Genomic DNA, 24,243 nt, shown 5'->3' with positions numbered 1-24,243 from the left:
GGTGGCAAAAGGACCGGCCATGCCGCAGGAAGGGAAAGACGACAGGGGCGGGTGGCACTCTGGGCGGCGGGGGCGGCACTCTCCGCCCGCCCAGGAGGCCAGAGTCCAGAAGCGGCGATGGCGAGCCCAAACAATTGCTGCCGCCCGCCCTCCCAGCTGCCCGAGTCCCCCTCACCCGGTTAGGAAGTCCACATTTTGAGAAGCAGAGAGGAGCTCGCAAGCAGAGCTCCTCTCTCTGCAAAGGCTCTGCCCGAACTGACACTATGGACGCAAAGGACGCAATAGGCGTCCTTTGCACCCAAAGCGCCAGTTCGGGAAGAGGTTTTGCAGAGAGAGGAGCTCTGCTTGCGAGCTCCTCTCTGCTTCTCAAAATGTGGACTTCCTAACCGGGTGAGGGGGACTCGGGCAGCTGGGAGGGCGGGTGGCGGCATTTACATGGGCCGATTTGGCCCTTAATCATGGGGGGGGGGGAGAAGGAATCGTGGGCGCATGGTGGCACACTAACAGGAACAGCGATGATTGTCTGGGGGTAAGGTAGGTCCGTCCCTGCAATTCCCGCTGCTTGCCATCTCAGTCATGAGCATAGCTTTCTGGAATAGAGCCATAGCACATTTTTTTGATGCTTTACATGAAAGCAATACAAGCACAGTTGATGCAGAAAATGTAAATCATTAAGTGTTTAAAGCATCCTGGGAGAAAATCCTTCATCCAGAAATCACATATTTTACAAAGCTGTTCAATTATAAATGCAATAAAGAAGGAGAAACGGGGTCCTTGGGGAAGAGTTAAGGATATGTGTTTCACCTATAAAGTTCCACTCTATGTAAAGTTTGAAAGTCTTAAGTTTAACCTTGGTTCTGATTTTTGAGCTGTTTGAATTGTATTTACTTATTTGCTAATCAAAATACTTTTGCCAAGGACTCTCACCTCTGCAATACTGATGCATACTCTAAACCTCAACTTCACCTTCAAATTAGGCAGGATTTTCTTCCTCTAAGCATTGATATTATTTCAGGGTGAGGACAAGAGAGAGGAAGAAGGAATTAAAAAACAACAACCAGCCAAGCCCATTATAGAAAGAAAAGAGGAAAAGACATAGAGAAGAATTTAAAAAAGGGGGGGGGAAGGAGAGCGAGAAAAGGAAAGAAAGAAAAGAAAGGAACAGAAACAGAAAGAAAACAGAAACAAAAAAAGGGGGGGCAAGAGAAAGGAAGAAGGAAAAAAGGGGAAGAAAAAACCCTAGCGCCCGTTATTATAACGGGCTTAAAAATACTAGTTACTTATAAAGCCCTAAACAGCTTAGGCCCTGCGAATTTAAGAGAACGTCTTCTTCACCATGAGCCCCATCGCATGTTAAGATCATCTGGAGAGGTTCCTCTGCAGTTGCCGCCAACAAGTCTGGCGGCTACTCGGGAACGGGCCTTCTTTATTGCTGCCCCTGGACTTTGAAATACGCTCCCTGTTGAAATAAGAGCCTCCCCAAATCTCTGGAAACCTTTAAAAAGGCACTGAAGACACATTCACCCTGGCTTTTAATTAGATTTATAGTTTTAATATTTTTAATGTTGGGTTTTAAATTATTTTAATGTTTAAATGATTTTAATTGTAAACCACCCAGAGATGCAAGTTTTGGGCGGTATAGAAATATGTTTAATAAAAATTAAATAAATAAAATTTATATACCACCCACTAGCGAAGTCTCTAGGTGATTTACAATAACAAAACAACTGAAAAGATTAAACAATTGAAACATATATAAAATTTAATATTAAAACAGTCAAACAATTCAGCTAAAATATCAACTAAAATTTTCAGCCGGTTCTTGTCCCCTGACCACTCTAATGGATGATGAACTTTGATACTAATTAGCCTATGGTACAAATACCAGCTGTGCCACCTGCAAATCTGGTTTTCTCTTGGTAGTATAATGGCATCCAGTTTTCGTTAGTGTTTTCCTTTTCTAGCACATAAGATGGCTGCCATCTATAGAAAGATGTTTCTTCGACGTGGTCTCTGTCTTCTACACATATGAGCTATGCGCGTGCGCAGAGACCTCGTCGGAATCTAACAAGCTCGATTTCTCCTGCTTTTGGCGGGAACTCCTCCCCCAGCCGCGTTGTGTGAGAACCAGCGTGGTGTAGTAGTTAGAGTGCTGGACTAGGACCGAGGAGACCCAAGTTCAAATCCCCATTCAGCCATGAAACTAGCTGGGTGACTCTGGGCCAGTCACTTCTCTCTCAGCCCAACCTACTTCACAGGGTTGTTGTGAAGAGAAACTCAAGTATGTAGTACACTGCTCTGGGCTCCTTGGAGGAAGAGCGGGATATAAATGTAAAAATAATAAATAATAATAATAATATGCGGCTGCGCAACTCCTCATCCCCTCAGTCTTTCTTCGTCCATGCTTCAGCGAACATTGTGGAGTCTTCAGCTCAGCAATGAGTAGGATCTCCTTGCTTATTTTTCCTAACCTCTTAATTCTTCTTTCTTTGATTTTCATATAGTGATGTTTTTTCTTTGGCGTTTTAATTTGATCGGTTTTCCCTTTCCCGGAGCTCTGATCCCAACTAGGACAGAGCGTGGTGGCCTGCCAGCCTTCGAACTGTATGCTGGGCACAAAGAAGTGTGTCCGCTGCAGATTGACGATCCCTTCCCCCAATACGCACACCGTGAGCCTCTTGTGCTTGGGGGAATCTCATATTGTTGAGACCTGTCCACACTGCCAGAAGTTTACAGAACAGGCTCACAGAAACAGGGCTTCTCGCTTGCGCGCAGCCATGTGGGATTTGGCTCTTCTCTGTCTCTTCTCTGAACAAACTGATCACACGCTCCAGAAAGTACAGAAGCTGAGGAGTACTGCATGTTCAATGTCATATACTTTGCCAACTTCAAAACCACAGAAAACTGCCAAGTGGTCGGACTCAGATGGCCCCAGCCCAACATCAGTCGCCCTTGGAACGGTCCTTTCAGGGCAACAGGTTCCCACTTAGATACAAGTCAGGAGGCCAGCCCGGTAAGCCGGCCTTCCAGAAACAGTGCCCGAGTATCCCCCAAAAGAAACAATTACTTGGGGCGCTTCGGGACTCACCTGTCCCTTTTCTCTGTGAGTTGGGACAAAGTGACTATGGACCAATGGGTCCTTATGGTTATATGTTTGGGCTACGCCCTGGAGTTTTGCGGGCCACGTCCGGTGTCTGGGATTGTGGTGACTCCTTGTACCCCAGAGTTGGATCAGGAGGTTGTTGCTCTCCTGAAAAAGGACACAAATGAGAAAGTCTCCAACCCCGACAACCCCGGGTGCTAGTCCTGATATTTCCTTGTGCCAAAGCCGGACAGTGGTCAGCACCCCATACTAGACCTGAGGGCTCTGAACAGACATTTGGTCTACAAGAGGTTCCAAATGCTTTTGGTACCAACCATCATGACCATCCTGGACAGAAACATGTGGATGGACTCACTGGACCTAAAGGATGCATATTATCATGTTTCAATATGCCTCAACATTGGCGCTTCCCGTGGTTCCAGATAGAGGGAGCCCCTATCAATTGAAGGCCTTGCCATTTGGTCTTACAACTGCACCGAGGGTCTTTACGAAATGTCTGGCCCCGGTGGTGGTGTTTCTGCAGGAACAAGGTTTGCAGGTACTGCCAAAGCTAGACGATTGGCTAATTGTGGCGAGCACCAGACAGGCAATTCTGGACGCCCTCGAGATCGTGATCGATTCCCTACAGGAGTTGGGCTTCCAGATAAACTTCAAAAAATCTCAACTGGAGCCCACCCGCCAAATTCAGTTCATTGGGCTGAACTTCAACACAACCTTGGAGAAGGTCTTCCTCCTGATGGGCCACACTGTCACTCTCCAGAGACTAGCTGCCGCTTTCCTAGCCGGGGGCCTACAGACCATGTGTTCCATACACTTGTTGGGCCACATGGCATTGAGTACATACATTCTACCTCAAGTGCGTCTTCAGATGCGCATCATTCAAAGATGGTTTTTGGACATGTTTGATCCTCTTCAGGATCCGGGCCATCTAGAATGCTCGCCCCCTCCATGGGTACGGTTGATGGCACAATGGTAGCTGGAGTTTCGGCACCTAAGTGTTGGTACTCCTTTCCAAACACCTCCAGCCAGCAGGATCGTTACAACGGACGCGTCGGAGCTCAGTTGGGGATCTCACCTGGACGGGTTTCATCTGAGTGGACATTGGTCCCCGGCGGAGTGGACTCGGCACAACAACTATTTGGAGCTATTGGCCATTTTCAATGCTCTCAAAGGCTTCCTGCCCCTACTGGGGGTCATTCGGTGCTAATTCAGACAGATAGTATGACGGCAAAAGCCTATATCAATCGCCAGGGTGGGACATCCTCGAGAAACCTTCTGTTTCTGGCTCTGGACCTGTTGTATTGGTACCTGGCACACGGGGTATTGCCTCAGGTGTCCATATCCAAGGTGTGCTGAATGTTCAGGCAGACATTCTGAGCAGGATGACTGTGGTCTCCCACGAGTGGGAGCTACATCGGTGTGTTCTGAGGGACATATTTGTGAATTGGGGGGTTCCAACTCTGGATCTGTTTGCTTCCAAGGATGATACACAGTGTGCCCTCTACTGCTCCAGGGGAGGAGAGGGTGAGGGTGCTCTGGGGGATGCCTTTGTCTGGTCTTGGACGGGCCCTCTTCTATATGTGTTCCCTCCGTTTCATCTCATTCCGAAGGTCTTGCACAAACTGAGGGTGGATTGGGCCAGGGCAATCCTGATAGCCCTGTGGTGGCCCAGGAGGCCTTGGTTTCTGACCTTGAAGCACATGGCGCTGGAGTGGCAATGTCTACCTGTCCTGCTGAACCTGTTGTCTCAGGAAAATGGGACGGGTGCTACACCCAGATGTTCGATCCCTCCACTTGACTGTATGGCGAGTCCTGCCAACTTCCCCTTGAGACTGAAAGAGGTCTTAGTGGCTGCTAGGAAGCAATCCACAAGAAAGTTGTGACTACAACTACATGACTACAAATGGACTCGCTTCACGTCCTTTGCTTCCCTTAACAAGTTTGATGCATTTAATCCATCTGTACAAGACATTTGTACGTATCTATTGTCTCTTAAGGAGTCTGGGTTGAAACTGGCATCTCTTAAGGTATATTTGGCTGCCACTGTGGCACGTTTGCCCTCTGACCAGCCCTCTTGGTTTAAAAATCCGATGGTTAAAAGTTTCCTGAAGGGTCTGACACACTTGTTCCTGGATGATCCGGTCATGTCGCTGGCCTGGGACCTATCCGTGGCATTGTCTGGTCTTCTGTGGCTGCCCTTTGAGCCTTTGGCTTCTATTGACCCTCATGTCATGACCTGGAAGGTCGCCTTTTTGGTGGACATTACCTCCACCAGGAAGGTGAGTGAGTTGAGGGCCCTGAGGGTTGACCAACCGTACCTGTAGTTCCATAAAGACAAGGTCGTACTCAGGAGATATTTTTATTTTATTTTATTTTTTTACATTTATATCCCGCTCTTCCTCCAAGGAGCCCAGAGCAGTGTACTCCATACTTGAGTTTCTCTTTCACAACAACCCTGTGAAGTAGGTTAGGCTGAGAGAGAAGTGACTGGCCCAGAGTCACCCAGCTAGTTTCATGGCTGAATGAGGATTTGAACTCGGGTCTCCCCGGTCCTAGTCCAGCACTCTAACCACTACACCATGCTGGCAGATGTCAAATTTCTTCCAAAGGTGGTGTCCATGTTTCACCACTTGTCCCCACTCACTTTACCCGTGTTTTTTTCCAAATCCTTCATCGGATGCGGAGAAATGGCTACACTGTTTGGATATTCAAAGGGCCTTGTCCTTCTACATTTAGAAATCTGTTGAGTGGAGGAAGTCTCCCTCCTTATTTGTTCTATACAATGGGCCATATAAAGGGCTCCAAGTCTCAGCCCAATGTATGTTCAGGTCAATAGTCTCGACTACTGAACTTTGTTATCAGTTGGCTCATAAGCAATTGCCTGCTACTGTGAAGGCACACTCTGTTAGGTCCATGGCAGCTTCTGTGGCCTTTGATCATGTGGTCCCGTTGGAAAGAATATGTCAGGCAGCTATTTGGGCTTCACCCCATTTATTCATTCATTCAGTATTATGCTATTGATGTTAGAGCACATAATGATGCTGTATTTGGCAGGAGTGCTCTGCAATCTATTTTCAGTTGATTTCGCTTGTCCTGAAATAAATTCTTTCTGGCTGTTTACATGTTGCCTCTGTTTCTTCCCTCCTCTTTGGGTGCTTGCTTGTTATGTGCCCGTATGTGTAGAAAACAGAGACCATGTTGAAGAACTACAGGTTACTCACCTGTCACGTTGGTTCTTCTAGTGGTCATCTGTACTTCTGCATGCCCTCCCGTCCTCCCCGCAGGGTTTGCTGAAGCTGGACTTTGTGATTGAGGGGATGAGGAGTGGCGCAGCCACATATAGCGGCTAGGGGTGGAGTTCCCGTCCAAAGCAGGAGAAATCGAGCTTGTTAGATTCTGACGAGGTCTCTGCGCAGACACATAGTCCATATGTGTAGAAGTACAGATGACCACTAGAAGAACCAACATTACAGGTGAGTGACCTGTAGTTTTTTGTGTGTGGTTTTTGTGATATTAAACATCAGGTGCTCCAAGGTTCCAGTGGAGATAACCTTCCGTCCTCTTATAACTGCCACTCTTTAGTTGCAAAAAGAACATGGTCTCTTAATGCATGGAGCAACAAGTACTAGAACTGCTTCCCAGAGCTTCTCTTTGTGCTTCCTTTTCTGCTTTTCTCTCTGGTCCCACTTGTAATCCTGTATGCACCTTCCCTCTGCTTTCTCCTGCCTTCATTCTGTTACCTTCCCTTTTCTCTTCATTCTTTTGCCAAATGTCTCTCTGGTTCCATCTCTCCATGCAGCAATAACTTTCTGTATTTCCAGGCACCCTGGGATGGTGCTTCCTCAGGCAACTTTCTGTCTTTCAGTAGTTGGCAGCTGTTGATGCTGTAGCATTCTAGCCCTCCTCTGGCTCAACTTCTTAAGTCTGGAAGCATGTTTTCTCAGGCCAGGAAGCATGTTCCAGGTGTTTTATTTTTAAGTACAGCTATTGCTTATCACCCCCTTTTCTCTGTCCTTTTCTTTCCAGGTGTGTTTATCACTCATGGTGATGTAGGAGTTGGAACCATTGTTGGTTCAGCAGTTTTCAATATCCTCTGTATCATTGGTGTCTGTGGGATTTTTGCTGGACAGGTTAGTAGGTGTTTTGATTTTCTGCTTTGTCCTCACAACTGCAAAGGATAAGCAAGAGAATATAAAATAGAATCCTTCACATTGTATTGTGAACACACTATGTTAGGACCTCAGGTACAACTACTACTGCCTCATAAATGAATCAGTTAGATGTAGCTTTGCAGAGTGTGGGTCAATGTGTTGCAATTTGTGATTGTTTAGCAAAGCACCAAGAGGAAGCTGCCCACTCCAGTTACGAAGTAGTGCAGAGCCTTATTGTTGCAGTTAGTCAAGGACAAGCATGGAGACTGTAGTGCAGTATAAAGTAAATAAGATTTATTAGGTTAGGTACATTTGGGATCAGAAAGACCTATCCTATGAGCTAAATATTGAGTGGGGGCGGGGAGAGATGCTTCCATCTGCTCTCCAAGGAGAAAGGAAGTAGAACTGACTCGCTACAGGAAATACCTGAGGAGTCAAGGCAGGGGTCATAGAGTAGAGGCAAAACAGGGGCAGGTAAGGGGACCCTCACTAACTACCTCTACTCCCAATCAGTGTTTTCTCTAATTTTTTTGATCTGTGTGCAGAATGAGTTTTGTTCTTGGTGGCAGTATCAAGGCGGTATGTGCGCACATGCATTCAGAATGGGACTTTTCTGATTCAACCTGAGCGGGATCTAAAACTAACTGAGCGGACATCAAAAAACGTGTGAGCGCAGGCATGTGTGCATGCCTTAGAGGGAACACTGCTCCCAATGCCCCTGGTGGCCATTAGGATAGTTGATGTGAAAGGTCATGCACTGGAACTCCATCTCCAATACAATGTGCAAACATTAATCAATATAAATGTTGGACCTGAAAAAAGGGTACCTTTTCCTTTCTATAGTGTTGAGCCATGCTTGCATTTGCTTGTGTTTCCTGAACATATATCCTGGAAGGTCCCCCTATCATCAGGGACATATTTTGGCAAGCACAGCAGGCTGCAGAGGGGAGAGGGGGAATGGTGAAAATCAACACACACACCGCACAACAGAAAATGCTCTTCTGCTGGTGCATCATTAGTCTGGCTGTTCATTTGTGTCCTGCCACCCTAAGGAAGTGCCATCCAACGCTGTGAAGCTCTTTGAATTTCCATTGCTTTCAGTGCGAAAGATCTCATGTTTGCTAATTCTCTCATTGCAGTCATTGGGATTTACAAGTGCTTAACCTCGTCTGTTGCAGCCTGATGTATTTAGTTTTCGTTTCCATTTGACAGCTCTCCATAAATAGATTGTTATTTGGGTTAATTTTAATTTTCTGTTTCCAAATGATTTGACAGGTGGTTTTATATATTTGCATTTCAGTACCATTACCATTTCAGAATTTGAACTTCTTTATGTAGGGCTGTAAATTTACTTATGTATCTCCCTTTCCCACCCCACTGCAATTTAGAAGAAATCCTTAAAGTGACTTAGAAATCACTCCTTAAAACTGTATTTCTAACTAACACTTAATGGTGAGTTTAGACCAATGGGGGCACAAATCAAATGCTCTGGCAGGCCAGAACCAACTGAAACATGATGTTCAGGGGCTGAGGTCAATTTTCAGCACATTATTATATTAATTGTTAAAAATATTAATGAAAGCAGTTCATGAAACCAAGGATAATGGCCAGAAAATAGGCCCTGTCCCTACACATTTACTGGGTCACCTGAGGTGGCTGCCAGCCCCAAACAAATGCAGGCCCTCTCCTCTCTCTAAATCGCTGTTGCTTTCAGGTTGCAATCCTAGGCATGTGTACCTAGAAGTAAGCCTCACTGTGGAAATATTTCTGAGTAAACAGGCATAGGATGGTGCTATAAGGCAGTTTCGGCGTAGACAGAGGATGGCACCCTTTGCGGAGAGTGAACTGACACAAGGAATTCTGGCCTATCAGGCACCCCTCTGCTTTTCTGGGGCACTGTTGCTGCAAGAGATTCCTACCTGCAGGCCAGCAAAAAAAGTCCCCGTGGGCCAAATCCGGCTCCTGAGCCTTATGTTGTGCAGGCCTGGTTTAGACAATCAAAGTCCCATGTAGTTCATCTATGTTCCATGTGGTTCTTGGTTCGAAATGGGACCCATAGCCCTGTTTAGGCATTCTGAAAAGCAGGGACGCTGCAACCATCCCAGAGAGCACACTCTGAAGCCGCGCCCCTGCACTGATATGTTCTGTACACACACTCCACAGTTACATCATTTATCTGCAGAATGCCAGTGGAATGCTGAACAATCTGTCCATGAGGACAGCATTTGTCTCTGCACACAAACGCTGTAACCGGTGGGTGGAGCTTCTGAGCACATCAGTTTGGGCCAGGGCTTCAGATAGTGCTCCAGGGGAGTGCTGTCCAAGGGGCTGCATGACTCTCAGGGACATATTTCTGTGATGCACAGTGGACTTCAGAGGGAAGGGGAGATAATGAAAATCCCCCCCTCCAACACTAGTGCAGCGTAGCGTACTAGTGCTGTTAGTCTGGATGTTTGCCATGGTTTACAGAGTAAATCCATATTAAATAAAACTTCACAAAAAGTGACATTTAAGACATATTTGCAAGTAAATGGCAAGTGATAAGTATCATGTGATGAGAAAGAAGGGTAACATGCATGCTTATGTGACATTTCTGCAGTATTGCTCACATATAATAATGTGACCAAGTATTATCAGGATCACTTCCCTTAGATTCTAGCATTAAAGAATTGTTTGTGTGGAGGTATTTGCATAGGAACATAGGAAGCTGCCATATACTGAGTCAGACCATTGGTCTATCTAGCTCAGTATTGTCTTCACAGACTGGCAGCGGCTTTTCCAAGGTTTCAGGCAGGAGTCTCTCTCAGCTCTGTCTTGGAGATGCCAGGGAGGGAACTTTGAACCTTTTGCTCTTCCCAGAGCGGCTCCATCCCCTAAGGCACGGGTGGGGAACTTTGGCCCTCCAGCTGTTTTTGAACTACAACTAAACAGTTGGAGGGCCAAGGTTCCCCACCCCTGCCCTAAGGGGAATATCTTACCGTGCTCACACATCAAGTCTCCCATTTATATGCAACCAGGGTAGACCTTGCTTCGCTAAGGGGACAAGTCATGCTTGCTACAACAAGACCAGCTCTCTTCTCTTAAGACCAGCTCTCCTCTCATCATGTCCTTTTTTCAGGTGGTCCGTCTTACCTGGTGGTCTGTGTTCAGGGATTCCGTCTACTACACACTGTCAGTGATTGTACTTATCGTGGTAAGTTTGTGTTTTACCATTTGCTCCTACCTTCCATTTAATTGGGATGTGATGAATTTGTGAAACTCTGTTCTCTTTAGAAAATTCTTGTTCTTGTGAGGAGTTCTGAAAAATCAATAAACTTATAAATTGATGCATATTTGATCATAAACTCTAACCAGGATTCCGTGTAGTATGAAAATAATCTAGGGAATGCACGATTTAGATCTCATAACTCTATTGTTCTGGCAGGGGTGACAGAAAACTACTTATTTCAGGGTGAATTTTGTTCATGAGAAACAAGGAAAGTCACATACTTTCCTCACTTCTGAAGTTGCCAAATCTTGACCCTGCTCAGAAAAACATGCAGCAGTGACTTCTCCTACAGTGGTACATAGAAGCTAGGTGTCCAGATTTGGCTTTTTTAAAGCCAAATTTTGGGTTATGGCCCATTTGACTCACGAGTATACCCCTTAGGTTCTGGCCACCCTGCAGAAGTTTCATTCAGTTCATTCATTTTCCTTTCTCTCATACCTACTGTAACATGTCGTACTCTTATTGTGCCTCACGATTGAAAGAAAAAGGAAGGATGCATGGGCTATTTCTGCATGGCAGTGAGTGGCATTACTGCAGCATACTGTCATGGGGCAAATTATGTGTTAGATGCAAATGAATATAATAAAGCCCTAAATTTTGTTTTTTAAAAATGAAAAGCTGTGTTCATTACATATCTGGAATCTCACAGGAGGGGAGAAAGTTTGAGAGCCTGTTTTTTTGTGGGGGGGTTTGCGGGTGGGGGCAAGGGGTAGAATTGCATGCATGGAAGTGGGGTCCTCCCACTACTCTTCTGCTCAGATTTGCAGAATAAATTTGTGGCTGCTTTTCTTTCTTTCTTTTTTTCTTTTTAAAGTCAGTGCTTCATTACATATTTTTGCTAGCTATATGTATGTTGCTCTTCACTGTCTTGATTCTCTTAAACCTAAACAGGTGTTCCTAAATGGTCTCTAGGTCCAGACTTTGCAAACCTAGTTGGCACATGTTTCTTGCTCTCAATAATATCAATGCTGTATATTCTGTCATAAATACCCAGTTTGAGTGTGACATAGAATCTGACTTTGACTACAGAAGCAATGATTCAGTGTCCAGCAGTTATACTAGCTGAGGGTGAAAGTCCTCAAAATTCCTACCTAGGAAAAAGTTCTGTACCAAGTGTTTGTATCTGCCACTATTAAATTTTTTCATATGCTGCGTAATGTCTGAAAAATTGGACTAAAAGTAATTTCTTTCTTCCCTTTTCTTCTTTTAGTTTATATATGATGAGAAAATTGTATGGTAAGCTTTGCTTGTTATTTCTTCACATACCTTGATGATTAAATTAAATCTTCACTAAGTGCTTTGGGCTACATGGCATGAGGGAGCACTGGTGTTGGCCCATTTTGCCTTTGCAATGTTGAGTGCTGAAACGAAGTTAATAGCAACAAATCATAGAGATGGGGAAGGGTACGGAAACGGTAGGTGCATACCAGGCGCGGGCCGTGAATGCGCCTCGGGGGGGGGGGGGTGGCGGCGGGCAGCTTCTTTACAGTAAGTGTAAATGGAGCTGGTGCTCCGTGCCGCCCAGCAGCCCCCGTGGCGGGGAATCGCCTCCGCCACTCACCTGGCCACTGGCGGGGTTTCGCCTCCCTAACCCTGGAAGCTTCTCACACGGGGCTTTTGAAGCCCTTTAACTCGCATCTCTTCCGGAATGGAGGGAGTGCATTCACATATCGGCTAGATTTACCCCAAAGCGTCTGCGAGTTATCGGGGGAAAGCTCACACATAATTTGTGTTTTTCATTGTACATTAGAGTGTAACCCAGTTTATATCCAGGGTAAAAAAAACAACCCACTATTTGTGTCGGGTTTTGCGGACAACTTTGAGTTCTCAGTAAAGCCCCCCAGTAAATTCACTGTAAAACCTGCTGTGCATAAAAGCCCCAGGGGTGGTTGCTTCATGAGGTGAGGTGGTTACCGCAGGCAGCAGATATTGAGGCGGGTCAGTGAGACCCGCTTTGTCTGGGTTTGCGGGGAGAGCGGGCTAAGCCCGCTGTCCCCACAGATGAGCAGGGCGGCAGCCCTGGGCAGCCAGATCAGCTGCCCACACAACTGCCAGCTCCATGATAGAGCCGGCGGGGGCTGGGAGGATCGGGGGCCACGCGGCCCCCGGAAGCTCCAGTATGCCCTGCGCAAGCGCGCAGGGCATACTGGAGAGACCCCCGAGCCGGGAGGCTGCTTTTAAGCCTCCCGGTCAGGGGACTCCTTGTGAGTAGCCGTGGAGCAGCTACTCACGATCCAACAAACCCAGTTTAAGGGGCGGGTTACTTGAGTGGGTTACCCGCTCAGGAACCACCGGGCTCGCAGCCGAGCCTGGTGGTTCACACGATGGGACGAAAACACTAGCCCGATTTTGTCCCATCGTTTGAATAGCCTCTGTTTGAGATACCATCAGAGCAGTTCCTCAGGACCCATCTGGTTTTTGCAAGGAACGTGGGGAGAAGAGAGAAGGCTTCCCTCCTCTCCTCATGCTCCTTGCAAAGCTTGCAAGAAGGACAAGAGGCTGCTGGCAACCTTCCCTCTTCCATGCCCTCAACACTACTTTCAAGCTTCCAGGGGTGAGTTTTGAAAGAGAGTGCAGGGAAAGGCAGCAGTTGGCAGCTCACAATACTTTGGGCCTGCTCTGAGGAAAACCTTTTGTTGAAGGCTGAGGGAGACTTAAAAGAGGAGAGGAAAATGCTTCAGTCAACAGAGAAGGGGGAGACTGCTTCAGACCTAAAGAGGCCTCTGTCGTGGGAGGTGTAACTGGAGGAAACAATGACAATGGACAGGAGGGAAACAGTGATTCTGAATCCTTGTTTTTTGTTCAGGGGCGGGGGGGGGAGAGAAAAGAGGGAGAAAGAAGATGAGCAAAAGGAACAGCTGAATAGTTAAGAATAAAGAGGTCAGTGCCCATGAGAGTCCCTTGGGTACAACAAGTGAGAGGTCCGAAACCACAAAATGCAGTGACTGCTGCTTACACCAGTACCAGTATCACATTTCTACAGAACATTAAGCTTTATGGCTTTGTGGCCGCACCGGGTACATTACTAATTTCTTTCCTTTTCTTTCTTTGAGGTGGGAAAGCCTTATACTCATCATTATGTACTCAGTCTATATACTTATCATGAAGTAAGTGCTTTTCTGTTCCCCCTCTGTTCTTTAATTGTTTGGTTATCATTCATCTGGTATTGCATTGTACTTTGATACGTGGACTGTTGTTAACTCATAAAATCTCATTTTCCTGTTTTATCACCATTGCTTTTCCCCTGCTAGATATTTTTTTATCTGTATAGATACTGTTCATGATAGCCAATAGTTGAACGTTGGTGCCTGTGGAGTCTGCAATAGTTCTGAGGAAGTTGTGGTTAAGGGACAGTTATCTTCTGTAGAAATTGGGTTTGTTTACAAGATCATGTGCACATCTTTTGCACTGAGGGAGTAGCTGAGAGAAGTGTTTTCCTGCGGAAGATCAGAAAGCTGGTGTGGTGGGAGGATGTTCCCTTCACTTACCTTTTCTCCTTCGTGTTAAATAGCCCATTTAAAGAGATACCCTAGAGTGGAACAAGACAATGGGGCAAATCACACGATTGTGCTGGGTGGCCTGAGAGGGCGTGGGGGGGAGGCTACACTCAACCTACCTTCCCCCAGGTGACCGAACCTTCCTCCATCAGCGTGGCTCCCGCACACCCCACATGGACAGCCCAGCTCTGTGAAGCACAGAGCAGGGTGGAGGGATCTGGGGCCCGAACTTGTTGTTCTGGCCTCCAGGCATCCCTCAATGCAACACACAGCACTTGCGTTGCATTGGGGATTCCCCCATCAAACGGACGCTCTATGCCCCTGTCTCTGTGATTCCTCGGGCTGCACGCGGTCAGAGGAATCACACGATACCCGGTAGCTGGGGTAAGGGTCCGAGAACACCCTTAACCTTGGCTAAAAGCCAGGTTTGTTAAGGGGGCTAGGCGAGTGGGGAGTGGAGGGATCTGCGAAGATCCTGCTGCTTCTCACAACCATCCCAACCCTGTTTGGGGCAGGCCAGGCAGGGTTAGGCTAGTCGTGAGATCAGCCTCAATATGGAGAATGTATGGCTTCCCCCAAACTTCACAGCTTTGAAGTTGTAGTGCTTAACCGCTCCACTTCATTGGCTGCTGCTTGCAGGAGTTATTTACTTACTTACTTACTTACTTATTTACATTTTATATCCCGCTCTTCCTCCCGGGAGCCCAGAGCAGTGTACTACATACTTAAGTTTCTCCTCACAACAATCCTGTGAAGTAGGTTAGGCTGAGAGAGAAGTGACTGGCCCAGAGTCACCCAGCTAGTTTCATGGCTGAATGGGGATTTGAACTCGGGTCTCCCCGGTCCTAGTCCAGCACTCTAACCACTACACCACACTGGCTCACATGTGATGACATCACATCATGCATGGAGCTTTCCTAGAAGTGATCAGGGGAGAGATTTTGATGGCAGCCTCTCTGAGCTCCACTTGGGCAAGACAGGGCTGGGTTTTGCTAGAAAGCATACAGCAGCAAGATACAAAGCAACAAGTCAGGGCCAAGACTGCTAGACAGGCCTCATAATGGAGCTCCAAATGTTTCGGTCATAATGGGGTTGTTCGGCTCCAAGCTCAAAACTAAATAAAGGGCATTCTGATTTGAGCATGAAACACTCAAAACGATCCATTTCGAGACAAAACGTTTCGTCGTCAAAACATTCTGAACATCCCTAGCATTGACTTATGCATAATTAATGTCATCCTTCAAGGCAGTATTCTTCATTGCAAAGTCTGGGAGCCAGTGGTGGCTCCCATCAACACCAGTGTGGCTCCCTGACTAATTGCAGACTCGAATTTTCTGCACAGTCCCCCCATCACCGTGGGGAGGCGACTGTTCCCATCACACAATACTACGCTCTGCCTCCTTTAAGGACTTATGCCCCAGCACCATCTTGGAAGGTGCATACAGAACTCGGGAAAGTGGTGTCCTTCCCAGTGCTTTCCTTATAGAGCTCTATGGGGAAAGCGCTGGAAAGGACTACACTTCCCAGCACTCCATGTGCACATTCCAAGTCGGAGTAGGGATGTGCGAATAGTCCGGTGGTCCGACGGATCGGTTCGGGGGTTCGAGATCGAACTGAACACCACCCCCCGGGTCCGTATGGACCGGAACCGAACCTCTGGGACCAGTCCACGATTTTTAAAAAAAGTTTTTAAAATAAATGTCTAAAAATACCTTTAGCCCCTTTGGGGGGCTTGCTGTAGGCCATGGGGGGTGAGGGTGTCCGTGAGGGTGTCCGCGAGGGTTCCCCTTCCCCCACCGGCCTTCCTCTTCACCGCCACGGCTGGGTAAGTGTATCCCTTTTAGCCCTTTCGGGCCTCCGCAATGACGAGCAGCAGCCATTTTGACTGCCGCCACGCTTGCGCAAATGCCGCCTGCGAGACCTCCCTGGAAGTCGCCAGTGCGCCTGTGCACACACAGGTGCACCAGCGACTTCTGGTCATATCCGGAAGACGAGGGCAACTGGGCAGCAGTAAATCATTTGTTTCCATGCTAACTGAGCAAGGAGGCACCTTTTTAAAGTGACAATTTTATTTAGCAGCGGGGAGACCAACTGAACCTATCCATCCCCAGCACAGTGGCTGTTGCTGGTGTCTGCCTTGTGTTTCTTTTTTAGACTGTGAGCCCTTTGGGGACAGGGAGCCATTTTATTTATTTGTTTGTTTACATCTATGAAAACCGCTTTGGAAACTTTTGTTGAAAGTGGTATATAAGTATTCATCATCAAATATGGTAACTTAAAAATCTTAAACCTAAAAGCTTTAGCAACCTGCATTTTAATCCTTTCACTTTGCACTTCTAGGTATAATGTGAAGATGCAGAAGTTCTTTACTATCAAAAGCATGAATGTTGGGAACGGCAACACTGTCAACAGCGAACTGGAAGATGGTAATGAATCTTATGACATTTGCTGTGATGACCCATCAATGCCATTGCTGTGGAAAGGTAAGGCTAAGCAGACAGGAGCAGGACGAAAGGTTGACATGTTTTCTAATGGTGGTTCACACATTGATAATGAACTTCTCATTGCAGAATGAGGCCATATTTTTCAGTTCCTCATCTTTTGTTCCACTACTTTCAGACAAAGTGATTGCGGCTGAGCCTTTAGAGAATTATTAAATGAGTCAACACACTAATAATTCCTATGCCTGAAACATTGGCTTCAATTAGGGAGGAACACACAATCATGTACTTGGAATTCCCCATCAGTCTGTCTTGTTTCTTTGGGATTTTAGTTTTTTTTGGGGAGGGGGGGGTTTCTTGAATGCAAGTTGGCAAGAATCAATAGGAGGCATGGTGTTTCTCCGCAGCCTGACACACAAGGCCTTGTGGTAGTGAGCATGAATTGTCCCTTTGCTAAGTAGGGCCTACCTTGGTTTGCATTCAGATGGGTGACTACGTATGAGCAGTGTAAGCTATTCCCCATAGCGAATGGGGCCATAATTCAGTGGAAGAGCATCTGAATGCTAGCATGCAGAAGATCTGGCATCTCCAGGTAGGGCTAGAAGAGACTGAGAGAACTTCTGCCAGTCAGTGTGGACAGTACCAAGCTAGATGGACCAATGGTCTGACTCAGTATAAAGTAGCTTCCTGTGTGGCTACATAAGTTAGCCATGCTGTTGCCCAATCCCAGCTGCCATATATTCCTGAAATGTTGCACACCGGTATGTAGTGTTGTGTTGGGTTACTAAAGCATTGGGTTTCAAACTGTGTTCTGGGAAACCCTGAGGTCTCCCAGTTAGAAGATGAGTAATGGTAGACATGTTTCCCTAGAGAATGGTTTTCTGCAATACGCAGCTGTGGGAGATTATTGAATGTGTTTAGGCCACACCCTCAGTTTATGCAGGGCAACAATGAGGGTCAGCATGCTTGGCCAGTGCTTTTCAGGAACTGAACATGTTCCTGAAAACTGAACTCTAAAATATGCCAGTCTAACGTGTTGGGGATTTGTGGCACTGGGTAGGAATTTCTTGATGGACAAGTCATATGGAGAGAGTTCCCTCACAGTAGAAAGTTTGAAGATCACATTAGTAAGGCAGTTGGTTGAGGAACAGAAGAATATAGGAATATAGGAAGCTGCTTTATACCAAGTCAGACCACTGGACCATCTAGTTCAGTATTGTCTACACAGATTGGCAACAACCTCTTCAAAGTTGCAGGCAGGAGTCTCTCTCAGCCTTGTCTTGGAGATGCCAGGGAGGGAATTTGGAACCTTCTGCATGCAAGCACTCTTACAGTGATCATATGTAGTATCCCATTCAAATGCAAACCAGGGAGGATCCTGCTTAGCAAAGGGGACAGTTCATGCTTGCTACTACAAGACCAGCTCTCCTCCTATAAACTGTGGCTGCTGGGTAAGAAACAGCAGCAAAGCATAAGCATTAATATCAGTACTGGAAAGTGTGGAGCAGGTGTTTTGACACTTAAGTGTCATGTTATGTCTTCAGAAGCAATTATAGGCATCCCATAGAGCAAGATATATTGCCTTTCATGAACTTGTCAATGGAGTTCCTAACAGTTTCTTAGTGGAACTAACAGCCAACGATTTGAGCATTTGTTGATGGGAGGAAGTGCTTGACTTTCTGAAATGGGCAATGGGAGATGGATTCCGTATTCAGGAACACTCAATGCTTGTGTGTGAAATAACTAGCCAAACTGCTAACCATAAAGGGAGGGAATTGCCTCCCCTCTTCTCTTTGTCTTTACTAATACTGCATGGCAGAATCTCTTTGGCTGTCCCTGACCTGATTCTTTAATCCTGCCAGGTTTCCTTTCATCTGAAACTGAGAGCTATATAGATATCCTCCTTGACTTTGGGAAACAAACCTGCACAACAATTATCATGAGATTTGCAATGGGGTTTTTTTAAACAGTGAGAATAATGAACAAAATAACTTTATTCCCTGCAGGAGGGAAAGCGTCATAAGTCAATGGAAGAACACATAGTTTGCATGCAGAAGGATCCAGATTCAATCGCTGGCACCTCCAGGTAGGGCTGGAAAGGACTCCTGCCTGAAACCCTGGAAAGCCACTTCTAGTCAATGTAAGCAAGACTGAGGTAGATGGACCAATGGTCTGATTCACTAGATAGCACCTTGCTCTGTTCCTATATTCTTAGAAATATTGCAGTTTCTTTACATCTGGTTTGTACATATCAAAAATAATTACACATGAAACTGCCTTATAGTGAGTCAGACCATTGGTCCATTTCCCTTTTGTGGAAAATAGGAGCAGCACTGTAAATAAAACTTCCTTACTTCCCACATAGGGGAGACTATTAATACAGGCTGGTTATTCACATAGCATTTCTATATAGTTATGTCTAAATGTTACTTCTACCCCATGTTTGAATCAGAATTGACTCCCTTTAGCTGTAGTAACTGCACTGCAGAAGCTTAGCCACATTGAAGCAATTTGCCTTGTTAAATACTCCGAACAGCACATGCTCATTTGTGCTTCCCCTTCCCCACAGCCAATTGTAGGCTGTCTTTTTGCTGTTAGCTGGAATATGCCACATCTGTCTGTGGCCCTGATTGGTCTCTTCACAGTTTCTCAGAGTGAAGTTCAACTTTGCGCAGGTCAACAATGTCCTGAAGCTGGCCTTGCATCTGTCTTTGGCAAGGATGCCTGGGTCCTCCGTTAACACCTCTCCAGGGTCAGTGGGGCTTAGATCTCACCTTAATCTTCTCCAGTATATGAGTGCAGAGTCTGATTATTTTCTAACAAAGAACACCTGCTCTCTGCCTACTGCATTCTACATCCTGATGGCAGGAATTCTATTACTTGAGGGGGTGTGGATAAAAGGGAGGTTCACAGACTGCCAAGCTGCCTTTGAAGCTTATAACTATTATTGCTTTCAAGAGCTTCGGCGGGCGAAACATAAAAGGTTCTATTACTGGATTCTCTCATATATAAAGCTTTTCACCCAGAGGAAAATCCAATTTCAAAGACAAGCCTTACATGCAAGAAGCTAAGGTTTGTACTTTTGCTGCTAATGTTCATGTTTTGACAGTAAAAGCACAGTGGCTGGACACCCCTGTCTTTTATTGTAATGACCTGCATGCCTTTGGGTTTGATTTTTTACCCAGTCAATAGAAATCTACAGTGACAAAATACATAGGGTGAGTTTGGGCACAATAGAGGTCAGCGGCTTCAACGGATTACCCAGATTCCACAGAGCTAGCCGTGTTTGTCAGTTGCTCCAGAAGCAGCAAAGGATCTTGTGGAACCTAAAAGACTGACAGCTGTATTGCAACATCACTTTTAAAGAGCCAGAGTCCACTTCATTGGGTACATCTTCAGCAAAATGGAGAATCTTCAGCCCTGAACTAGAATGGAAGAAGGTCCTTTAAGTGACATTCTTGACATATGCAAATGCTAAAAGCAGGAGATCTCTTCCTATAAGCTAGTGGCTACCATCCCCCCCACCCCCGCCTCCCCAGATCCCCTGTCAGAATGATGCTAAAGTCATCACACAGCATTGCTCCAAGCAAGAGAAAATAGCAGCTGCCAAGAGAAGCAGCACTACCGTGAAACAGGCTGTGGCAAAAAAAAGTGTAAGCCATAGTGCCCCGCTTTCACCTCCTGTCCCCTCCAGTGAAAACTGAGTCTAAAGTTTTCGGCTGAGGACTTGTGACTCAGCGGTACTCTAAAGCAGAGTGAAATCCATTGGAAATGTCCATCTGTATTTCATAGTAGTTTGCTAAGCACAGGCCCTTTGACAAGTTCACAAGTTTGTATTGAATGAGAGCCAGCGTGGTGTAGTGGTTAGAGTGCGGGACTAGGACCGGGGAGACCCAAATTCATATCCCCATTCAGCCATAAAACTAGCTGGGTGACTCTGGGCCAGCCACTTCTCTCTCAGCCCAACCTACTTCACAGGGTTGTTGTGAAAGAGAAAGTCAAGTATGTAGTACACCGCTCTGGGCTCCTTGGAGGAAGAGCGGGATATAAATATAATAATCATCATCATCATCCCCCAGTGAGGCACTACCTTGGCGTGGTTGTGGGGTTTGTGTGAGAGCTATGCCAGAGGTCCAACTATACTGGACAGGTCTCACCAGAGGAGCCAGACAAAGAGTGCCTCTCCCATCAATAATATGGTGAAACGTAACTTTAATAAATCTATACCGGATCGGTCGTTGCCCAGGTCAACAAGGACCACGCCAGGTGCTGGAGGCCCTGGACTTCTGGTGGCAAGTGGGCAACAGGACTCAGGATCTTCAGTTGAGCAACCAGGGCTGAAGACAGCAAAGTTACTGGAACAAACATCACTTAACCGATAAAAATATACGAAAAATGCCAACAAGGAAATAATGATCTGCTATTACAAGTCTAGTCCAACTAGAAGAGGTTATTTAAAAAGAATGTACCAAATTTGGAAAGAGAAGCATCCAGATACAGAAATAACAGAATAAAGGCTAGCAGACCAGAGAAGATTCATAATAAGAAATAAAGTATTCAAAGGAGTTGAGCTGGAAGAACTGCAAAGAGCAACACAGGCTCAAGATATGGAAGAAGAATTACCACCAACTGAAGAGGTTGCTCAGGCGCAGGTGTAGGAGGTGTTGGAAATAGAGGATACCACTGTTGCTGAACTGTTTCAAAATCAAAACCAGGCAACCTCCCCTTTGCCTTCACCTCAAAAACCCGAATGCCATTTAACAGAAAAGCAACAAGAACTAAAGCAAAAAATAACTGAGCACATGAACCAAACAACCACCAGGGTTCGACTTCCAGCTCTAAAAACAGTTGCCAAAAAACAACTTGCTCAGGCATTAAAAGATGTCAATGCTGCATTTGCAGAAATAACAACCAAGAATTTGCAAGAAACAAACCAACTAATGTACAGTGCAGCAACAATAACAACACAAGAGCTCAGATATAAGATCAATGGACCTGTCAAAAAAGAAAGTAGTACATCACCTAAATGGAAGATTAGATTAGAAAATAAAATCTCCAGGCTTAGATCAGATGCTAGTAAATTGAAAGATATGGAAGACAAGAAGCTGAAGAATGAAAACACCCAACAGTATCTGATCCAAAAATACCATCTAGATTCAAGGAAAATTAGAGAAGTGCTGGAAATAATAAAGCAGCAAATAACAGCAGTGTCAAAGAAGATTAGCAGATATGAAGCCAGAACTACACAACACAGGCAGAATCTCCAATTCCAGTCAAATCAGAGACGTTTCTACCAAAGCATAGAAGGAGAAACTGCAAGAAACATAGAAACACCAAATAAAGAAGAAACAGTGCAATTCTGAGGGAAATTATGGGACAATCCAATGGATTATAATAAAAAAGCAGGCTGGATGAAAGAGGTCAAAAAATGTAACCAACAAATGCAAGACCTAATAATAACACCAGAATTAATAAGTGAAAGAGCAAAGAAAATTAAAAATTGGACTGCGCCAGGCGGCAATGAACTGCATGGCTTTTGGCTTAAATACCTAACAAGCCTTCATAAACAACTATCAAAACAGTTCAATCACATTTTGCAAGGCGGTGATGTTGAAAAATGGCTAACAACTGGGAAAACTCATCTCATCATGAAAGACCCAGCAAAAGGTGCAGTTCCAAGTGATTATAGACCGATAACCTGCCTGCCAACTATGTTCAAATTATTAACTGGAATAATAGCAGATGAAGTGATGCAACACTTATTAACTAACAAACAGCTTCCAGTTGAACAGAAAGGAAATTGCCCGAACACCAGAGGCACAAAAGACCAGCTGCTGATTGACAAAATGATTTTAGAAAATTGCAAGAGAAGAAAAACCAATCTAAGTGTTGCATGGATTGACTACAAGAAAGCCTTTGATTCATTGCCTCACACATGGATACTAAAATGTTTAGAAACAACTGGTGTCAGCAAAAACATTCAGATATTTATAAAAAAAGCAATGAGCATGTGGAGTACACAGTTAACAATCAATGGCGAGACACTTGGACAGGTTAGCATTAGAAGAGGCATTTTCCAAGGGTTTTTAATCGCCATGACCCCACTTTCACAAATACTAAACAAAACAGGCCTCGGATACCAAACATCTAAAACATCAAGTCAAATCAATCATCTGCTGTACATGGACGATCTGAAGTTGTATGGAAAGTCCCAGTCAGAAATCGAATCACTGCTAAACACTGTCGTATATTCAGTAGCGATATAGCAGTGGAGTTTGGACTAGATAAGTGTGCTGCATTAATAATGAACAGAGGAAAAATAAGAAAAACAGAAGGAATTGAACTGCCCAATGGAAGCAACATCAAGAACCTAGAAGAGAAAGAACATTACAAATACTTGGGCATTCTCCAGGCTGATAACATCGCACACACTGAAGTTAAAAGAAACAATGGAAGTGAATACATCAGGAGAGTTAGAAAAATCCTCAAGTCCAAACTCAATGGCGGGAACACCATACAAGCCATAAACACTTGGGCTATACCTATTATCAGATACAGTGCAGGAATAATAGACTGGACCCAGGCAGAGCTAGAGATGCTGGATCGTAAGACCAGGAAAATAATGACCATCCATCATGCTCTGCACCCCCGCTGTGATGTCGATAGGCTCTACCTCCCTCCCAGCTCAGGTGGAAGAGGAATGCTGCAAGTCCATCAAACAGTAGAGGAGGAGAAAAGAGGCCTTGAAGAATATATCAAGGACAGTGAAGAAGATGCACTTCAAATGGTCAATAATGCGAAACTATTCAACACCAATGAAAGAAAGCAGGCCTACAAGAAAGAACAAGTCATGAACCGAGCAGAAAAATGGAAAAACGAGCCACTGCATGGTCAATATTTGCACAATATAAGTGGAAAATCAGACATCAGCAAGACCTGGCAATGGCTTAAGAATGGCAACTTGAAGAAAGAAACAGAGGGTTTAATACTGGCTGTGCAAGAACAGGCACTAAGAACAAATGCAATAAGAGCCAAAGTCGAAAAATCCACAACAAACAACAAGTGCCGCCTTTGTAAAGAAGCAGATGAAACAGTGGATCACCTAATCAGGTGTTGTAAAAAGATTGCACAGACTGACTACAAACAAAGGCATGACAAGGTAGCAGGGATGATAGACTGGAACATCTGCAAAAAATACAAGCTACCTGTAGCCAAACATTGGTGGGACCATAAAATTGAAAAAGTTGTAGAAAATGAAGATGTAAAAATATTATGGGACTTCCAACTACAAACAAACAAACATCTGCCACACAATACACCAGATATAACTGTAGTCGAGAAGAAAGAAAAACAAGTGAAAATAATCGACATAGCAATACCAGGGGATAGCAGAATAGAAGAAAAAGAAATAGAAAAAATCACCAAATACAAAGATCTACAAATTGAAATTGAAAGTCTGTGGCAGAAAAAGACCAAAATAATCTCAGTGGTAATTGGCACCCTGGGTGCAGTTCCGAAAGACCTTGAAGAGCACCTCAACACCAAAGGGGCCACAGAAATCACCATCAGCCAATTACAAAAAGCAGCTTTACTGGGAACAGCCTATATTCTGCGACGATATGTATAACAATTGACAATAAAATTCAGCCAACCCAGGTCCTTGGGAAGGACTCGATGTCTGGATAAAACAAACCAGTCAATAACACCTGTCTGACTGTGTAAACAAGAAATAATAATAATAATTTGTATTTCTGTACACATTACAGGAAGCCCCTTGGTTGTT

The 24,243-nt window shown here is 45.2% G+C and overlaps 1 protein-coding gene across 3 annotated transcripts in view; it reads left to right on the top strand.

Moving 5' to 3' along the window:
- Positions 1-24,243, top strand: part of SLC24A4 (solute carrier family 24 member 4) — a 199,597-nt gene that overhangs the window by 125,492 nt on the left and 49,862 nt on the right. For 2 of the 3 annotated variants that reach the window (XM_053280737.1, XM_053280717.1), the window contains 5 exons: positions 7,130-7,233; positions 10,373-10,447; positions 11,733-11,758; positions 13,576-13,629; positions 16,360-16,502. In XM_053280737.1, coding sequence (XP_053136712.1) covers positions 7,130-7,233; positions 10,373-10,447; positions 11,733-11,758; positions 13,576-13,629; positions 16,360-16,502 — 402 coding nt within the window. The remainder of the gene's footprint in view (positions 1-7,129; positions 7,234-10,372; positions 10,448-11,732; positions 11,759-13,575; positions 13,630-16,359; positions 16,503-24,243) is intronic. The other variant, XM_053280727.1, reaches the window with a different exon arrangement.

Source organism: Hemicordylus capensis, chromosome 1 (genome assembly GCF_027244095.1).
Source record: "Hemicordylus capensis ecotype Gifberg chromosome 1, rHemCap1.1.pri, whole genome shotgun sequence".
Taxonomy (NCBI): domain Eukaryota; kingdom Metazoa; phylum Chordata; class Lepidosauria; order Squamata; family Cordylidae; genus Hemicordylus; species Hemicordylus capensis.
The sequence above is the reverse complement of the archived record's forward strand: the minus strand, read 5'-3'. Positions and strand labels throughout refer to the sequence as shown.